Here is a 16,734-nt window from a genome sequence, read left to right as displayed (position 1 = left end):
TCAGTATATTTGGTTAATTGAAAATAGATACATGACCTTGTTCATTTGAATGAATCTAACCTTGAGAATGCAGCAAAGTGTGGATTGAGTCGACCCAAAGGTTGATTGGATCAACCCCGGCACATCAAGAAATCATTTGGCACACTCCTGCAAAAATGGCACAAATGAACAGTGAGTTGGGTCGACCCAAGGTAAGCATGAGTCGACCCAACCTTGAAGAACCTCAAAAACACAACTGAAGAATGCTCTCTGGATTTACTGAGAGGGTCGACCCAAACAGTGGTTGAGTCGACCCAAGTTTGAGTCGACCCAAACCCTGAGAGGGTCGACCCAAAGGCAAGACAGAAAGATAGACAGAAATTGGTTCTCTGGAATTACTGAGAGGGTCGACCCAAGAAGAAGTTGAGTCGACCCAAGTGGACTTTGAGTCGACCCAAAGAATGGTTGGGTCGACCCATGGGAAGGAAGGCTGAAATTGAAGTTTCTGTGGTTTCTGAGAGGGTCGACCCAAGGAATGTTTGAGTCGACCCAAGGCAAAGTTGGGTCGACCCAAGGACAGGTTGAGCCGACCCAAACACGGGCTGAACAGTAACGGCTAGTTCTGCAACTGTACTTTTTGTCCTTTCCAAGGTGAGTAACGGCTAGTTTTTCAAATCTAACCATTGGGACTTGTCCTAAGAAGGTGGGAAGCTATTTAAAGGGGCACTATTCATCAGAGAGAACAACTTTTGAGTTGAATATCAAAGAGTACCCAAGAATACAAAAGTGCCCTAATCTTCTTCATCAAGAACTTCATTCAAGAATCAAAGAAAGGGATTGAGCAGATTCAAAGAGGCATCAAGAGCTCCATCCCCTTTAAAGAGTGAAGCATCCTTGACAAAGAAGAGCAAAGCGACTTCAAAGCGATAAATACTTTCTAACTCTTCCTTGTAGCTTATATTATTTCATATGCTCATTTAGGAGTTTGAATCTTTTCTTTTGTTAATTAAACACTTTGTAAAGGTTCGTTGGTGAGCCCGCAAAACCAACAAAGGTTTTTGGTGAACCCGGAAAACCAAAGTGTAAAGGTTAGTTGGTGAGCCCGCAAAACCAACAAAGGTTTTTGGTGAACCCGGAAAACCAAAGTGTATAGGTTCGTTGGTGAGCCCGTAAAACCAACAAAGGTTTTTGGATTGTGAGCCCGGAAAACAATCCAACTGTAATCCGCGAGATTATAGTGAATTCCCAAGGGGACGCTTGGGGAGTGGACGTAGGTGCTAAGGAGGGCACCGAACCACTATATATTGTTGTGTTTGTGTTGTGCTTGTGTTTTCATTTACTCTTGCATCATCTTCTACTCTTGCGTTAGTTTAACTCACTCAAATAGCTTAAGAAAGCATCCACCGCACTTAATTAAGAAAACGTTTAAAGCATCAAAATTTAGAAGAAACCAATTCACCCCCCCCCCTCTTGGCTTGTCACCTTGGGCAACACACTCTTGCTCCTACCACCTCCGCCGGACCCTCCTCCTCGACTCCACCATCCATGGAGGTCCGCATTGATTCTGAGCAACTCTGGGAGCTGCGGCAGGAGATAGTCCGAGATCTGAGGGATGAGTTGCTTCGGGAGCTCCGAGGTTCGGTGCCTACTCCCTCTCCTGCGCCCACATCTTCCGCATTGGTCCCTTCCCTGACAGCCGTGACAGACATGACGGCTGAGGTGCGGCAAGAGATATACAACATGAGGACCTTGATACAGGCCCAGTTCCACAGCATGAGTGAGGTCACGAGCACCACTCGACGGATGCGGGATGACATCGGCCGTGACATGTCCACCACCACCGCAGGGGCCGAGCGCTTGTCGAATGTGCTCATCGACAAGCTGGACGGACTGCAGAAGTCAGTACTCGAGCTGGATACGACACAGAGCAGGGCCATCCAGGCCATCATTCGCCAGCTAGAGAACGTGACCAATGCGGTCCAATCACTCGTGGAGCGCATGCCTCGAGGAGATACATCCTCGAGAGGAGGAGCCACATCCTCGAGAGGAGGAGTCACATCCTCGAGAGGAGGACCTACATCCTCGAGGAGACCGTAGCTACTTTTTGTATTTTGCTTTGACATGTATTGCTTTACGTTACTTATTGTATTCTGAAATGTACTTACATACAAATTAATACAATGAGTAGCCGCATTTTTCTTCAATAATGTGCCTTTTGATCTATGTTTGATTGTGTGTTCTGTTTACCTCCTTTTTGATATGATGACAAAAAGGGGGAGAAATATGTATAAAATATGTAAAAGGGGGAAAAATATGTATAAAATATGTAAAAAGAATCAATGGAAATCAATAAAAAGATAAACTCTTAAAACACACAAATTTGTTCTAAGTGGATTCGGTACCTCGAGGCTCATTATCTCTCTTTTGGGGCTCCTAATGGAGTAATCTCCAGAATCTATTCAAGGGATATTCGGAGATTAGGTGAATCCTACTCAAGAACAAATTGACAGATTTTTCCTCTAAAAACCAAAATTTCAGTTCAAAAACTTCAAAGCATTAAAAGGAAATTCAAAGAATCAAAACAAAGTAGAATGCATATGTTGAGGGGGAGAATCTGAAATTTTAAGAAAGCTAAATCATTAATTATATATAAGCCAAACAATTGAATGCATGATATGAAGGCTTATATAATTCCAAATGAAAGGGGGAGCTTTAACTCCGAAATTTATTGTTTCACTCCTTTCAAGCTTGGATAAATTGAATTACCAGACATTTGAATTCATTTATGGATTTTATTTGATTGTTTATTGTGCAATTCACTTTACATATACTCAATGTTTTGTCATCATCAAAAAGGGGGAGATTGTGGAGTGATTGATTAAAACCCTATTTGATTTTGATGAGCTCAAAGCATTTGAATATATTTCTTGTTTACTAATGAATTCAATTAAGTGTTTCAGTGAAAATCTTGTCTAAGTGTCTCAAGACTTGGTTCATAATTTTTGGATAAGTTAAGAAGTCAGCTTGAACCAAAGTCTGAGACTCGAGTCGACTCCAGAGTATCACGAGTCGACTCCAAGCGTATCAAGTTCACTGGCACGAGCTCGAGTCGACTCCGGATCAGTACGAGTCGACTCCGACTGAGAACAGACAGACGAACAGAAAGCTTCAACTCAGAACCTGTCAACGAGTCGACTCCCGAAGTGTGCGAGTCGACTCCGATGTTCACCGAGTCGACTCCAGGGTAGTAAGAGTCGACTCCAAGAGGAATACAAAGAAAAAGTCAGAGAGCAGTTTTCGGGTCTGAGATTTGAGTCGACTCCAGTGGAACGCGAGTCGACTCCGATGGTTGGCAGGTCGACTCCAAAGACAGCAAGAGTCGACTCTCAGCAGTACACAAAGAAAAAGTCAGAGGGCAGATTCTGGACTCTGAGATTCGAGTCGACTCCCGCATTACGCGAGTCGACTCCGAGACTCCGCGACCACAAAGAAGACAAAAGACCAAGTTACTGCCTCTGAGATGCGAGTCGACTCCTAGACAGCTAGAGTCGACTCCAAGGCAGCTTCACATCAAAAGGGCAGAAGACCAAGTTTCGGAAACTGAGAGCCAAGTCGACTCCGAGGAAGCTCGAGTCGACTCCAAGACTGGACGAGCCAAAAGACAGAAGATAGGGAGTTCGGGCTCTGAGCGGCGAGTCGACTCCCAGGACAGTCGAGTCGACTCGAGTGGACCAAATTCAAAAATACGTCCACGGACTTCATGGGATGAGCCGACTCCGAGAAAGCCAAGTCAGCTCCAGAAGTTGGCGAGTCGACTCTGGGTCAAGACGAGTCGACTTCCAGTCGCGAAGGCAACTTTAATTCAAATCTGGAACAGTTGCAGAGTCGACTCCGGAAAAGTATGAGTCGACTCCCGCTACAGACGAGTTGACTCCTGATCGCGCGAGTCGACTCCAACCCACCAACGGACACATTGTCAGACTGTACAGAGTGTGCAGAACGGGCAGAAAAAGCTCTCTAACGGCTAGTTTCCGTGGGGGTTGGTTTAAGTAGCCACAGAGGACTGTAGCAAGGCAGAGAATAACCATTCCACTCCAAGTATTCAAGCATTCAACTCTGCAACTTGTCCTTCAACGAGAAAAAGGGAAGATCTGCATTTACTGCATCCACCTACATCTTTCCAGCAATTAAAGAAGCTCCTCCTGCATTCAAGTCGACTACACATTCAAGAGGAGACCGAAGTTTAAGAAGCCATTCCTCTTCTCCAACTTAAAAGCGTTTGAGGGCTTCTAAACTCCTTTTAGATTATATTGTCTTTCATCTGCTTTTGAGAAGCTTGTTTTTCTGTTTGTCTATTTTATTTACAACTTGTATTTGCTTGATTCAATCGGGGGATTGAATCAAGGGTATAGAGGTTAGTTGGTGAGCCTAGTTATTAAAACCAACGTGTGTAAGGGTTTGATTGTGATCCCGGGAAAACAATCGGGGTGGTTCTAGTCGGTGAGCCTGGGAAAACCGACCGAGTTCGTTGTGAGCTCGTAAAACAACAAGTTTGGTTGTGAGCTTGGAAAACAACCGGCTGTAATCCAAGGGATTATAGTGAAATTCCCAAGTGAGACTTGGGGAGTGGACGTAGGAGCAAGGGTTAGCTCCGAACCACTATAAAACTTTGTGTTTGTGATTGATTGTCTCTCTTCTTCTTTCTCTCTTACCACTCACAGCACATAGCAGTTAATTAAACAACTTGCAATAGTTTTAATTAGTCATCCACAACGTTTTAAATATCTAAATTATTTTAAAACCCAATTCATCCCCCCCCCCCCCCTCTTGGGTTGTCTATCTGGGCAACAAGGGGTGACGTGAGAAAACAATATGGCATGAGATAAGAATGATTGTTGGCGTGAGAGAGAAGGAAGGAGTCCTTCTCTTACTAGGACTCCTAATTAAGAGGAGGATATGGCGTGAAGAATGGGTTGTGGCATGAGGATTGGGAGGAGTTCTTCCATAAGGATGCTTAAATAAGGATGAGTATTGCATGAGGAAAAAAATAAATATTGCTAGAAATGTGAGGGAAGGGAAGATAAATATGGATTTGGATGAGAGAGTCTCACCCTCACACAAATTCAAAGGATGGCGTGAAGAAGGAGTCTCACCTTCACCAACTCCTACCAATGCTGGGCATCTCACCAAAAAAAATGAGAAGGAAAGCGTCTCACTTTCTTCACAAGATGGCTCTCAAATTTTCTGCAAAAACTCTAATCTCTGAATTTTATTTTTCAACTTCTCCTTTATATAGAGTAAGAGGTTGGAAAAAGTAGTACTCTTACAATCTGAAATTTAGGACTCCAACTAAATATGGACTCTTTCAAACACTTGACTAATTCAACCACAATTTAAATAAAAGCCCTACTCGAATTGCACTCTTTATGGTGCATGGACCAAGAGTCCAAATCAGCTAGGACTCCTAGCTTGCACACGCCCAATGAAGGAGTCAACACACAAGAACGAAAATGTGACTTTAAGAAGGCTTGTGCATGCCCCTAGAAGGATCCTCACACACGCCTTGGAAGAGTTCACGTTCATCCTTAATTCCAATTCGAACTTCAGACTTTGAATGGGTCAACAAGCTAAGCAAACAATCTAGTTCTCTTTCTAACTTTAGGCTGAAAATTCTGGACTCAATATAATATTGGACATGCCCAATGTTGGACCCAAACTCATAAACTCAAGACTACTAATCAATTAGGACTTTTTAATTGACATATGTCTAAGAGTCCAAATTAGCTTGGACTCTTTTACATGACACATAGACCCATTACAAAGTCTCCAAATAAATTAGGACTCTTCAACACTAGGACTCAATGTAATTCGGTGCTGAAACTCTTGGATCCAATTATGCTTTGGTGTTGGAACTCTTGAAACCCAATGCTTTATCAGAACTTTAAAGAAAAAGTAAGTAACCTAACACTTCATAGTATTTTTTCTTCAAAATTTGTTAGCAGAAACGATCTTGGAAAATTACAATTAGTTTTTTAAATTTGTTTATTATCTCAATTTTTAGCTTGATAAAATGGTTCAAGCATGTATTATTTTGTTATTGAAGTAAGAATATAATATGTATGAGGCAGAGATAGTTTTGTTATCTAGACTTCTAGCTTAGTTTAGTTTCACTTACTAATTTAATTTGGATATTTTATTGAGTTTGAATGAATATAATCAGTTGGAACTTCATAACTCTTGTTACTTTAAGATATTTGTTTATGAAAAAGATTTAATTAGACTTTTATTAAATTATTTTTGAGGATTGAAGAAATTTTCTTATTATCCTGAAATTATTATGATTTAATTAGCAGCCCTACATGCCTTTATGGTTTGCCTTGCAGGCATGCGGCCTCATGCTCTTGGCATATTGACTAAGCAATTTTTTTTGACTATCTCCTTCACAAAATATGAGGATATGGCATGGTTTACAATTGGCCAAATTCCAGAAATGACTCTTTGGCTTCCTCGTGCTACTTAGGAAATGACTCCATGCATTTATTATCTTTATTGTGACTCTTAGAATACTCCTACTATAGTAAATTCAAAATTTACCCTCACAAAATATTACCCTAAATGTTTCAAAATAATTAAGTTTAACCATTCAAGAAGAATTGGGTCTCTATTTTATTGTCCTTCATTTCTTTAATGAATTCAGGGTGGCTTGTATCTCTTTCCTTTCTTTCCCGCTTTCAAAAGTCAAAAGCAATAAGTCCCCATTTTCTTTGATCTCCCTGCACTTTTTGTCTATTCCATGAAGAATTTTGATGTACGCCTCTTGATCTTTTATAGATCTAGGAGTTTTTCATATATAACTTAGTTAGATCACATTATTTATTTGGCATAACTACTACATCTCTTCAATTTTACTTATTCTTTTAGGTCCCACGTTGTCCTTTCTAATTTTGCTAAAATACACTACAGTAAAATTAGAAAAGGCCGACCCTTTTTTGCCGACGCTAGGAAAAAGCGTCGGCAAAATTTTCTGCCGTGCCAACTTTTGCCGACGCTTTTTAAGAGCGTCGGCATTTTGAAGAATAAACGACGCTTAAAAGCGTCTAGCGAAAGCGTTGCTGCGAAGCGTGGGAACTGGACCTAGGACGACGCTTTTAAGCGTCATTATTGTCCCCGGCCTAAGACGACGCTAATAAGCGTCGAGTAAACACGACGCGTGTAAGCGTCGATCAAAGACGACGCTTCTAAGCGTCGTCTAAGGCTAGAAACCCTTAAAACCCAGTGCCCGACCCCGATCGATCCCTCCCTCATTCTGCCCTATTTCTCCTCTTCGGCTTCCGTCTTCCTCCTCTCCGGCACTGCCCTAGCTTCCATCTTCCTCGTCTCTGGCGCTGCCTTTGCCACCCGTCTTCCTCCTCTCCGGTGCCGAGCGTTCGACTCCAACCTCCTCTCCTCCTTCCTCCTCTCCGGCGCCGACCGACCAACCCCGACCTCCACCTGAGGTATTTTTCTCCTCCTCCCTTTTCTCCCTCCTTCTCGTCTCGCTTGTTCTCCTCCTTCTCCGCCTCTTCTTGTTCGTGTGTTCGTGGGTATTTTTTTCTTTTTTTACTGATCTCCTCCTCCTCCCTTCTCTCCAGCGCCGTCCGAGCAGACCTCAAACCTCGATCGAGCGGCAACCCTGATAAGTATGATCGTTGATGTACATTGAACAATTATTATTTTTTATTATTTTGTTGCTATTTGGCTAAGTTAAAAAATTAAGTATCAAATCAGTTCTCCTAAGAGCCTGTTTAGATAATCTATCAAGATTTGGACTGAATTTTCTACTGGATTTATAGGCTTGTAAGCCCATTTGAGTACCGTTTTTATCAACCCAACACTCTCCGGCCTGAATCATGTGGGACTTTTTTCCTCCTTGGAGATTATATGAAAGCAACAGTTCTTGCCAAGCAGCAGGCTATAGTCAAATATTAATGCACAATATTAGGGGTTTAAACTTGAAAGCATTCAATTAGGTGGAAATCATGTTTCCCACAAAATACTCGATGAAGAAGCAACCGCAAAGCTTGAAATTGTGAAGCACGAATAGTATAGATGCTATGAACTTTAAGGCCTGTTGACAACATTCAACTTAGTGGAAAGGTCTTCTCGGGCCATCAGAAACATGGGAAGGAAAACCACCAAGTTCCAATAATCTAAGTTTTGACTTCTTATAATGCTGAAGAGCTTTGTGTTTTGTAACATCAAACCATCAATTGCATGCTTGCTGATTTGGGGCATGGACTAGATATTCTTGCCTTCCATTCATTATTGTTAAAAAGAAAAACTGCATGTTACTTTATATGATGCTTATTCTGTTACTCAAGTGTCATTCAATATTTAATTTCCTTTATGCTTAAGCATGGACCATTAAAAGATATATGACTTAATACACTCTGATTTTCAGAATGTGAATGTGAATGTCAATTGCAACTAGTGGTGTTTGGACCTAAACAGGAGAAGATGAAAACTTGTGTTAGGAACCTAGGGTACGGCCGTCACTTGCATTCTGCTGTTGTTGGCTGATATAATCACCATTTGATGTAAGATGCTTTCTGTAAAATCAAGTTTTGAAAGGGTATTCTCCCTCAAGTTGCTTCAAGGTCTTGGTCTCTATTTTAACTCAATCACAAAAGTTTCTGAACCATGGGCCATCTATGAATAGTTTAGCATTGTGCCACCATTATCAATGCTAGTGTAGTTGCTGCAATCTGATGCTATTCTTGCCTATGTCAGAGCTGCAGTTCTTCATAATGCTACTCTGACACAGTAATAGCTGCTGCTTTAAGTTTCACTATACAGGTGGTCAGAGATGACTAAGCCGCTTTAGATTTTACTATTATGATGGTCAAAGATGACTAAAAATACAACCTTGTCACAGTCAGAGATGTGTTAGTCAAAGCACAAGGTACAGATACTATGGAGAAAAATATCCATTCTTTGAGATGTTAAAGCCTAGAAAAGCAGACATAATATACTCTCTTATAGGTCACTAGTGCAAAGAATAGCCAATTTGCTGTGAGTTGCATGAATGTACAGATGAAAAAGAACAGAAGTTACATGAATTAAAATAAGGCCCCGAACTCTGTTTAAGGACTGCTCCCAGATGTAGAATATGATCGATCACAGCAATTAGGTGCATCAGGCAAGATGAAGTTCCCATTGTCTATAAGATAAATTATTCTTAACCACCTAATTGATACTCCAAATTTGCGTATAACCCCTACAACCTAAGCACTCTGATTCCTGACTCATTTAAAAACAGAAGTACAGCAATCCCCCTCCCCCAATGTCTTCATGTTCCTGTACTGGTTCCCTCCTCCTGTAGGCTTCAAAGTCCATCCTTCAGCACTCCAGCATTTTTCACATCACTACCCTCTCCCAAATCCCAAAAGCAGTAACTCAAATTTGAGTAATCATCAACTGTCCTCTGCAATTCTTATTTCTAATTCTAATCTAGTTTCATCAATTAACATTGTATTATATGCTAATAACATACATCATGGCATTTCTTAAAGGTATTAAATCAGCTCATCTACAAAAATTAGGACCATATACGGGCTTTTGCCTTAATCAGCTCATCTCCGGCCTGAATCATGTGGGACTTTTTTCCTCCTTTGACTATAGCCTGCTGCTTGGCAAGAACTGTTGTCATCTGGTCTTGTGATAGTGGATCATGGAGCATCAACTGTTCCAGCTGCATCCAACAAGAAACTGTAAGTGCAGAACCAAATGCCTCAAGATGTGAAGCTTGTGCCATATCCATTCTCCATGCTCCCACATGCTACTCTTTGATATCTTTTCATTAATATAATTCTAAGTGCTTTTGGAGGAGAAAGGTTTGTAGCTCTAGATGTGACATTCGGTTGATTATAAACTTGCTGCACTTTAAAAAAGGTGGGCTTGTCTGCTTTTTACCTAAATCTCATTAGGAGAATCCAAAGTAATACCTTCTCCTTGATTCCTGTACTCCCCAGTTTTTGGTAACATTGATTCCTTGGTTAATTTGGTAACATTCATTTTTTGCAACTTCAGACCAAGCAATGAAGCACAATCCAATACTTGTAAATTGGTTATGAAACTTTGCTTTTGCAAGTGAGATACATAATTATCGATTGCATTGCAGCATGCAGTATGGTGGGGAACTCACTAAACTAAAATAAGAGCAAAAGATGGTGGGGAACTCACTAAACTAAAATAAGAGCAAAAGATGGTGGGGAACTCACTAAACTAAAATAAGAGCAAAAGATGGTGGGGAACTTTATTTAGTATAAATTTATTGTTTAACCAAATATTGATTCTTTTTTATGCATACCAGGTAACAATATGTCCCGGGGGAGACGATTTAGAGATGTGGAGTTCCAGCATTCTCAGGTGGGATCTACTTCTGATCAGTCCCTACAGTCCCAGCAGCCATGTGAGCACCAGCAGCACGAGTCAGGATCTCAGCACGAGCCTCCTGCTGATTGCCCGGAGGATGAGCTCTGGATCCAGGGTAATTCGATTTAAAGTTCATATTTTATGTTCATATTTGTCTTCAACTTGTTAAGACATATTTTATTTAATTTTAATAGATGGACAAGGGACGGTGAGGACGAGACGGGGACCCACTCAAGCAAAGGATGTGTGGAAGCTTCCTCCGGGTGAGAAGATCATCATCCGATGCAACGAATTGGGGCAGCCCATCAATAGAGCTGGAAGTCTTCTATCAAGCTTTTTAGGATCGGTTGCACGCAAGGGTCAGCTGTGTCCGCTCAACTATACGAAGTGGAATGACATGCTTCCTTCGTATAAGGTTGAGCTTCTTAAACTTATAGAGGTAATGAATTGAATTTATTCTTTTTAATTCGACACCTTCTGTATGTTAATTTGCTTTGTACCATAATTTTATTTTAGAGGTTTAATATTATTATAACATTCTGTACCTTGTTGTAGGGTAAGTTTGTACTCCCTCCAGAGAGCCATGATTGGGTGCTAAAGTCCCTCAACCGCAAATGGAAAGAATATAAAGCAAAATTGAAGATGGACTTCAAGCGCGAGGGTATGACAGAGGAGGAGGTTGCTCGTGTGACTCCTCCTGATGTATACCCTCAGCAGTGGAGGGAGCTTGTTCACTACTGGTTTTCTGAAAGAGGACAGGTCATGTATATTGTTTCAATATCTTCTATTATCTTTATTACTAATATAGATTGCAAATATATACATTGAATCATATTATACTGTGTGCTTTTATTTTGGCAGACATATTCTAATATTGGTAGAGCTGCACGAGCATCTCAAGCAGTTCCTCATACTTCAGGCTCGAAGAGTTATGCGAGACGTAGAAATGAATTCGTAAGTTCTTTTGAAACTATTTGAAACTCTACTAACATATAGCACGTATCATGATATATAGTTTACCAATATACTTTCCGTATGTGTAGATAGTAGAGCATGGAAGAGAGCCTGGTGAGGTAGAGTTTTATAAGATGACCCACACTCACCGAGATGGCAGCTTTGTCCGGGACGAGTCGAGAGATATAGTTGTATGTATTCATTTTTTATTTGATCATAATTTTTTTATTAATTTTACTTCTTTTAAATTATTAATGTGACTGTTTATTTTTTTGAGAGAGATATAGGAAAGAGCTACAAATCTTATTTTAGAGTGCGTCGGGGAGTCATCATCATCCGACGCGGCCAGTCGCGTCGAGGCTCAGGTCTATGTAGAATTGATGGGCCCAGAACGTTATGGACGCGTGAGGGGTTACGGTATCGGAGTTACCCCCACTCAGCTGTCTGCAGTGAGCCGATATACCCAAGATGCCAGACAAGGTACTAGCACTGCAGAGGTTTGTAGTTTGAAGACAGAGATGGCACAGATAAAGCAGTCATATGAGACAAGGATAGAGGAGATGAGGCAGAGTCATATGACTGATATGGCGGAGTTGAAGCAGAGCCAAGAGTTGAAGATACAATCTTTGCAGGATCAGCTTGACCATATTTCATCTTTTTTGCAGAGATTTGCTCCTCCGGTACATAACTAAATATATTTGAATATTTTATATAATTATAATGTATTCTTGTATGAGCGTGATGACTTTCGTATTTTTAGTTTCTAAAGTATTTTTTTTTCTTGTAGGTTGATGATACTTCATCTACTCGTAGAGATGATGATGCCGTCGATCCTTGATACATATCGTAGATTGTGTACTTAGGAATTTGAGATGTATATATTTAGAATGTTTTTGAAGTACAATGTAATCAAATATTATAATATGAATGTAATCAAAGTTCTTGTTTGTGACGTGTATTTTGTTATATATGTGATTTAGTGTATTTGTTTTGTTAGAATTTAATGTGTACAGGGTATTAAAAATTACTTTTATAAATTTTTTTTTTAAAAAAAATTCATTTGCCGACGCTTTTAAGTGTCGGCAAAAGCGACCGGCACAACACTGGCAAAAAATGGCACGCCTTTAACGACGCTTTAAAGCGTCTGTGTAGTCCAACAGTGCCGAGGTTGGTCTAAGTTTGCCGACGCTTAAAAGCGTCGGCTAAGTGCATAGTTAACGACGCTTAAAAACGTCGGCATAGGCCACCTTCGCCGACGCTTTAAAGCGTCTGTGTAGTCCAACAGTGCCGAGGTTGGTCGAAGTTTGCCGACGCTTAAAAACGTTAGCATAGGCCACCTTCGCCGACGCTTTAAAGCGTCGGCATAGACCGCCGACGCTTTCTTCACGCGTCGGCCTAAACCGGCCCCACGCCCACCTGCCCGACGTCGGAGCCACGCTTTGGGGAGCGTGGGTGAGAAATTCGCCGACGCTTAAAAGCGTCGGTATAGACGAAATATAGCGCCGGGAGATATCAATTATTTTGTAGTGATAGCATTCCTTCTTTCTTTACTTTTTTCAAATTCAAGTTACTCCCATGGAATCTCTTTATTGCGCAACAATTTTGTCCATGCAGGATTGCATGTCTTATTTTTATTTCATAAATATTTTTATTAAGTCATGAAATAATTTGTTCTTAGTATGTAAAAACTACAAGCACTTGTCCATTTCATTCAACTAGCTAGTTCTAATTTTATCACATGTCCCTCTATTTCTTCACTTTTTTGTATGATATCCTTATAAAATAAAGTTAATCACTCTACAGTATCTCTCGTCCATCGATTTTGACTTGGAGCTTATGTTAAAAAAAATCACAACAAGAATGTTATATAATTAAAGTAAATAAGTGATGATAAGATAAACAAGAGGAAAAATTAGATCACTAGCACAAGAGACTAAAGGCTGCAGTCATTGAGAGCTTTCAGATGAAAGTTGGGGGGCGTGGGTGGAGGGGGATTGAGGCGGCGGGGTCGCTTGAGAATCAGCGAATCAGTGCCAGAAAGCCTATATTTTGATTTTTGATTGGAATGTCATATTTAAATAAATCAAAGATACAATGTAAGTAAAACATACACCAAAATAAATCACTCATATACATAATTAATGCATTCTTAGCACCCAGCAGCTACAGTCCCCACCGAAGCTCTCACTTGAGAATCAGCGAAATCAGTGCCAGAAAACCTATATTTTGATTTTTGATTGGAATGTCATATTCAAATAAATCAAAGATGCAATGTAAGAAAACATACACCAAAATAAATCACTCATTTACATCATTAATGCATTCTTAGCACACGGCAGCTAAAGTCTGCACTGAAGCTCTCCCAGATTAGCCAAATTTTGCCACCCCATAGTTGGGAAGGAGCAAAGATCCTAGAGCACAATTTTCTACTTCATGCAGTCCAATCTCTGCTGAACTTAAATTAACTCTGATTGTCAATATATTTTAAAGACTGTAAACGGTACAGTTCTTTCTTGCATAAACAAAATGACCATAAACGACTAATGCAAAGAAACAGCATAATTCTGGAATGAATGGAAACAAACCCACTGAAAATATGACATCTACCACGCTCCAGGAACTAGTTTGCCTTCCAATCTATTGCTGGGCATCGTTTGAACTATCACCTTAACCTCCTTATTTGACATCAAATTCTTTATGTCTAAGAAGGCAAACTCTTCAAAAACGTCCAGGGAGCTAAATGATGCAAGTCATGGAAAGTGGTAGAAGTGCAGATCATTTGCAAATCACTTAACATGAATCAAAGAAGAAAAACTACTACAGAAAAGCAAGAAAGGAAAGAGGAGAAATAATCAGGAGTCTGATGCAGAAGTGGGGAGAGAATCCCAAATCATATCCATGTCCAGAGAGGGCATACTGCTGAGCAAAACTCCATCTGCATCCCCTCCCAATTTTTTGTCTTCCAAATCTGATGGCAGCTCCTTCCTGCTCCGAGTACTTGCAATGGATGTTGAGGCAGCTTCTTCATCAGTCCCAGTTTTCTTCTGTTTCTTAACTTGTGGCATGCGTTCTCCAACGCCCATGCGCAAGAAGTCCTTTTCTGGATGTCGTTTTGGTTGATTAGAAGTGGATGAGGCAGAGAATTTGCGGGAGGCCTTGAGCTTTGCTTCCAGGAGGGAAGCTGTGGCGGCATGATGTGGGTGACTGGATCCACTGACGGCGTCGCGGAGCTCGTGCTTGAGGTGGGGGAAGTTGAGGTGGGCGAGGTCTCCCCTCAGTTTGTAGGCGGCCATGTCATAGGCCATGGCGGCCTCTTCAGCCGTGTTGAAGGTCCCCAGCCAGACCCTCGTCCGGTTCCTTGGCAGCCTTATCTCCGCCACCCATTTCCCCCAGTGTCGCTGTCTCACCCCCCGGAACAGCTTTGCCTGCTGCTGCTGCTGCTGCTGCCTACCTTTTGTTGATGTTTCCAGCCCACTGTAAGAGAGTGAACTGATGGATCCCAAGTGGTGAAGTTGTAGCCCTTCAGCCATACCGGGCTCCTGAAGTTTTTGATACATTTGGAGGTTTATATTGGGGTCTGCTGAGGAAAGAGGGATATTTCTAGAGGTGAGGAGGGCGGATGGCTGAACCATGGGTTCTTTCTGCAGGAAGAAGGTGAACGACCTTGGAGGCTTTGAAGCCATGGTTGGAGAAGATGAAGAGGAATTCCCCGATGACGAGGAGGAGCAAGAGGGTGGTCGAACAACTTGTGAGATAGCGGGCATGCCATTTAGTTCCATGGGGGACTCCATCAGGTGCTCGGATTTTGGGTGAAGGAAGTTAAGAATTGGTGTACTGGTAGTGCTCGGGAGGAATTGGTTGTGGTGGTGGTGGTGAGAAGCTAGCGCCATTACCATCATTGCATTGCTTTCTGAGTAGTCTACTTCAGGATATTGATCTTCCATGCGCTTTTCTGATACAATATGCACTAGAACTCCACCTCCGAAGCCTTTCTTAAACGCACTAGTAGTATCTTCAGAGTAAAAGCAGTGGGAAGCACATCTACATGCCTTCTGGGAGGCACTTTGCATGCTTTCAAGTCCCCCAATCCCATGTCTAACAATTTATATACAAAGCTGGTCTTCGCAGCTGATGGGTTGTTGCACTTAAGGACCCCGCATACTTTTATCGTATGTTAGAATTAAAGAGTTTGTCAACGGTTTGAAAAGAAGCAGGCCCCCAACACTTTTATTTTCTGCTCCCAAACTCGCATCAGCATTCGCTAGCTCTCTCTCTGAGAAGAGAACCAAACCAAAGAAGAGATGGTCATTAGCTGGTTGAATGGATCCTCAGTCCCTGCAGTGACACTACTAGAACCTAAGACCCACACGACATCGCCCTTCTATAGGATTCTTGTTCTCCATCATGAGGGCTAATAATTTTGAACTCAAACCTCATCTCTTTTTCATCTTACATTTCACTTTTCCTATTTGTAGGTGAACTTCTTTAAGCTCTAGCTTGGGTTAAGGGCCTGGAATAAAGAATACTTTGTTTGCATCAGATAGCTACTCTGGTTGAGGATTCTTTTAAAGTGAAAAGGTTAGCCACTTTCTCTAACCAGAAAGGCTATAGGCTGTTTCAGGTAGAGGAGTGTGCTGAACGGAAGCCTCACTGGTGATTGTACTCATAAGTACAAGTTGGCGAGAAATATTATGGACGATGCTAGTATTTGAATATAAAAAATGGTTCACAGATGCATTTCATTCAAGATAAGTACAGCTGCAGTTCAGCTCCTAATGATGCTGCACCCTGCGAGTCTTCTACTTTGGAAAACCCAAATAATGACTGGGTAAAATTAACTAGTTGAGAACAACGTGTTCGAAAATTGCAGCATAAACGCTGCATTCAATATAGTCCTTTTCCATAGTATACAGTAAATTATAATATACCTTCAAATAAAAAAAAATATTAACCTCAGATTGCAAATAAATTGATCCCAATTGTTCAATTATTTGATAACCAGAGTCACTTCTTGATAAATGATATTTTTCGACTCTAAATAATGGAATATAGGCTTGATCATTAGAGGCACTGCCTCTTGAAGGATGCGGCGTGACATCGTAGATCTTGAAAGGTTATCTTTTTTTTTTTAAAAAAAAAAGATAATCTCAATCGAACATTGTATGACTAAGTCATAGTCTCTAAAAGTTTAGCTTGTGACTCGGCTTTCCGATGGGAGGATCTCGCTCCTGTTCCCATGCAGTCCTATCAGTAGTGGCTAAATTAGCATACATTAAGTCTAAGGGTCCTCCTAGGTCAAAAGATTACATTAAATATCTAATTATTAGCATGATAATGACAAATTAACTGCTACTTCTTTATGTTTACTAACATCTCTCATCAGAATTA

The 16,734-nt window shown here is 41.1% G+C and overlaps 1 protein-coding gene across 1 annotated transcript; it reads right to left on the bottom strand.

The window, feature by feature from the left end:
* Positions 1-13,908: 13,908 nt before the first annotated feature.
* On the bottom strand, positions 13,909-15,429 carry LOC103697259 (ethylene-responsive transcription factor ERF062-like). Its single transcript, XM_008779083.2, has one exon. It carries the CDS (start codon positions 15,414-15,416, stop codon positions 14,199-14,201), a length of 1,218 nt encoding a protein of 405 aa, XP_008777305.1. The 5' UTR covers positions 15,417-15,429; the 3' UTR covers positions 13,909-14,198.
* Between the last annotated feature and the right edge of the window lie 1,305 nt (positions 15,430-16,734).

This window comes from Phoenix dactylifera, chromosome 10 (assembly GCF_009389715.1).
Source record: "Phoenix dactylifera cultivar Barhee BC4 chromosome 10, palm_55x_up_171113_PBpolish2nd_filt_p, whole genome shotgun sequence".
Classification (NCBI taxonomy): Eukaryota; Viridiplantae; Streptophyta; class Magnoliopsida; order Arecales; family Arecaceae; genus Phoenix; species Phoenix dactylifera.
Note: the sequence above shows the minus strand (reverse complement) of the source record. Positions and strands in the feature narration are given on the sequence as shown.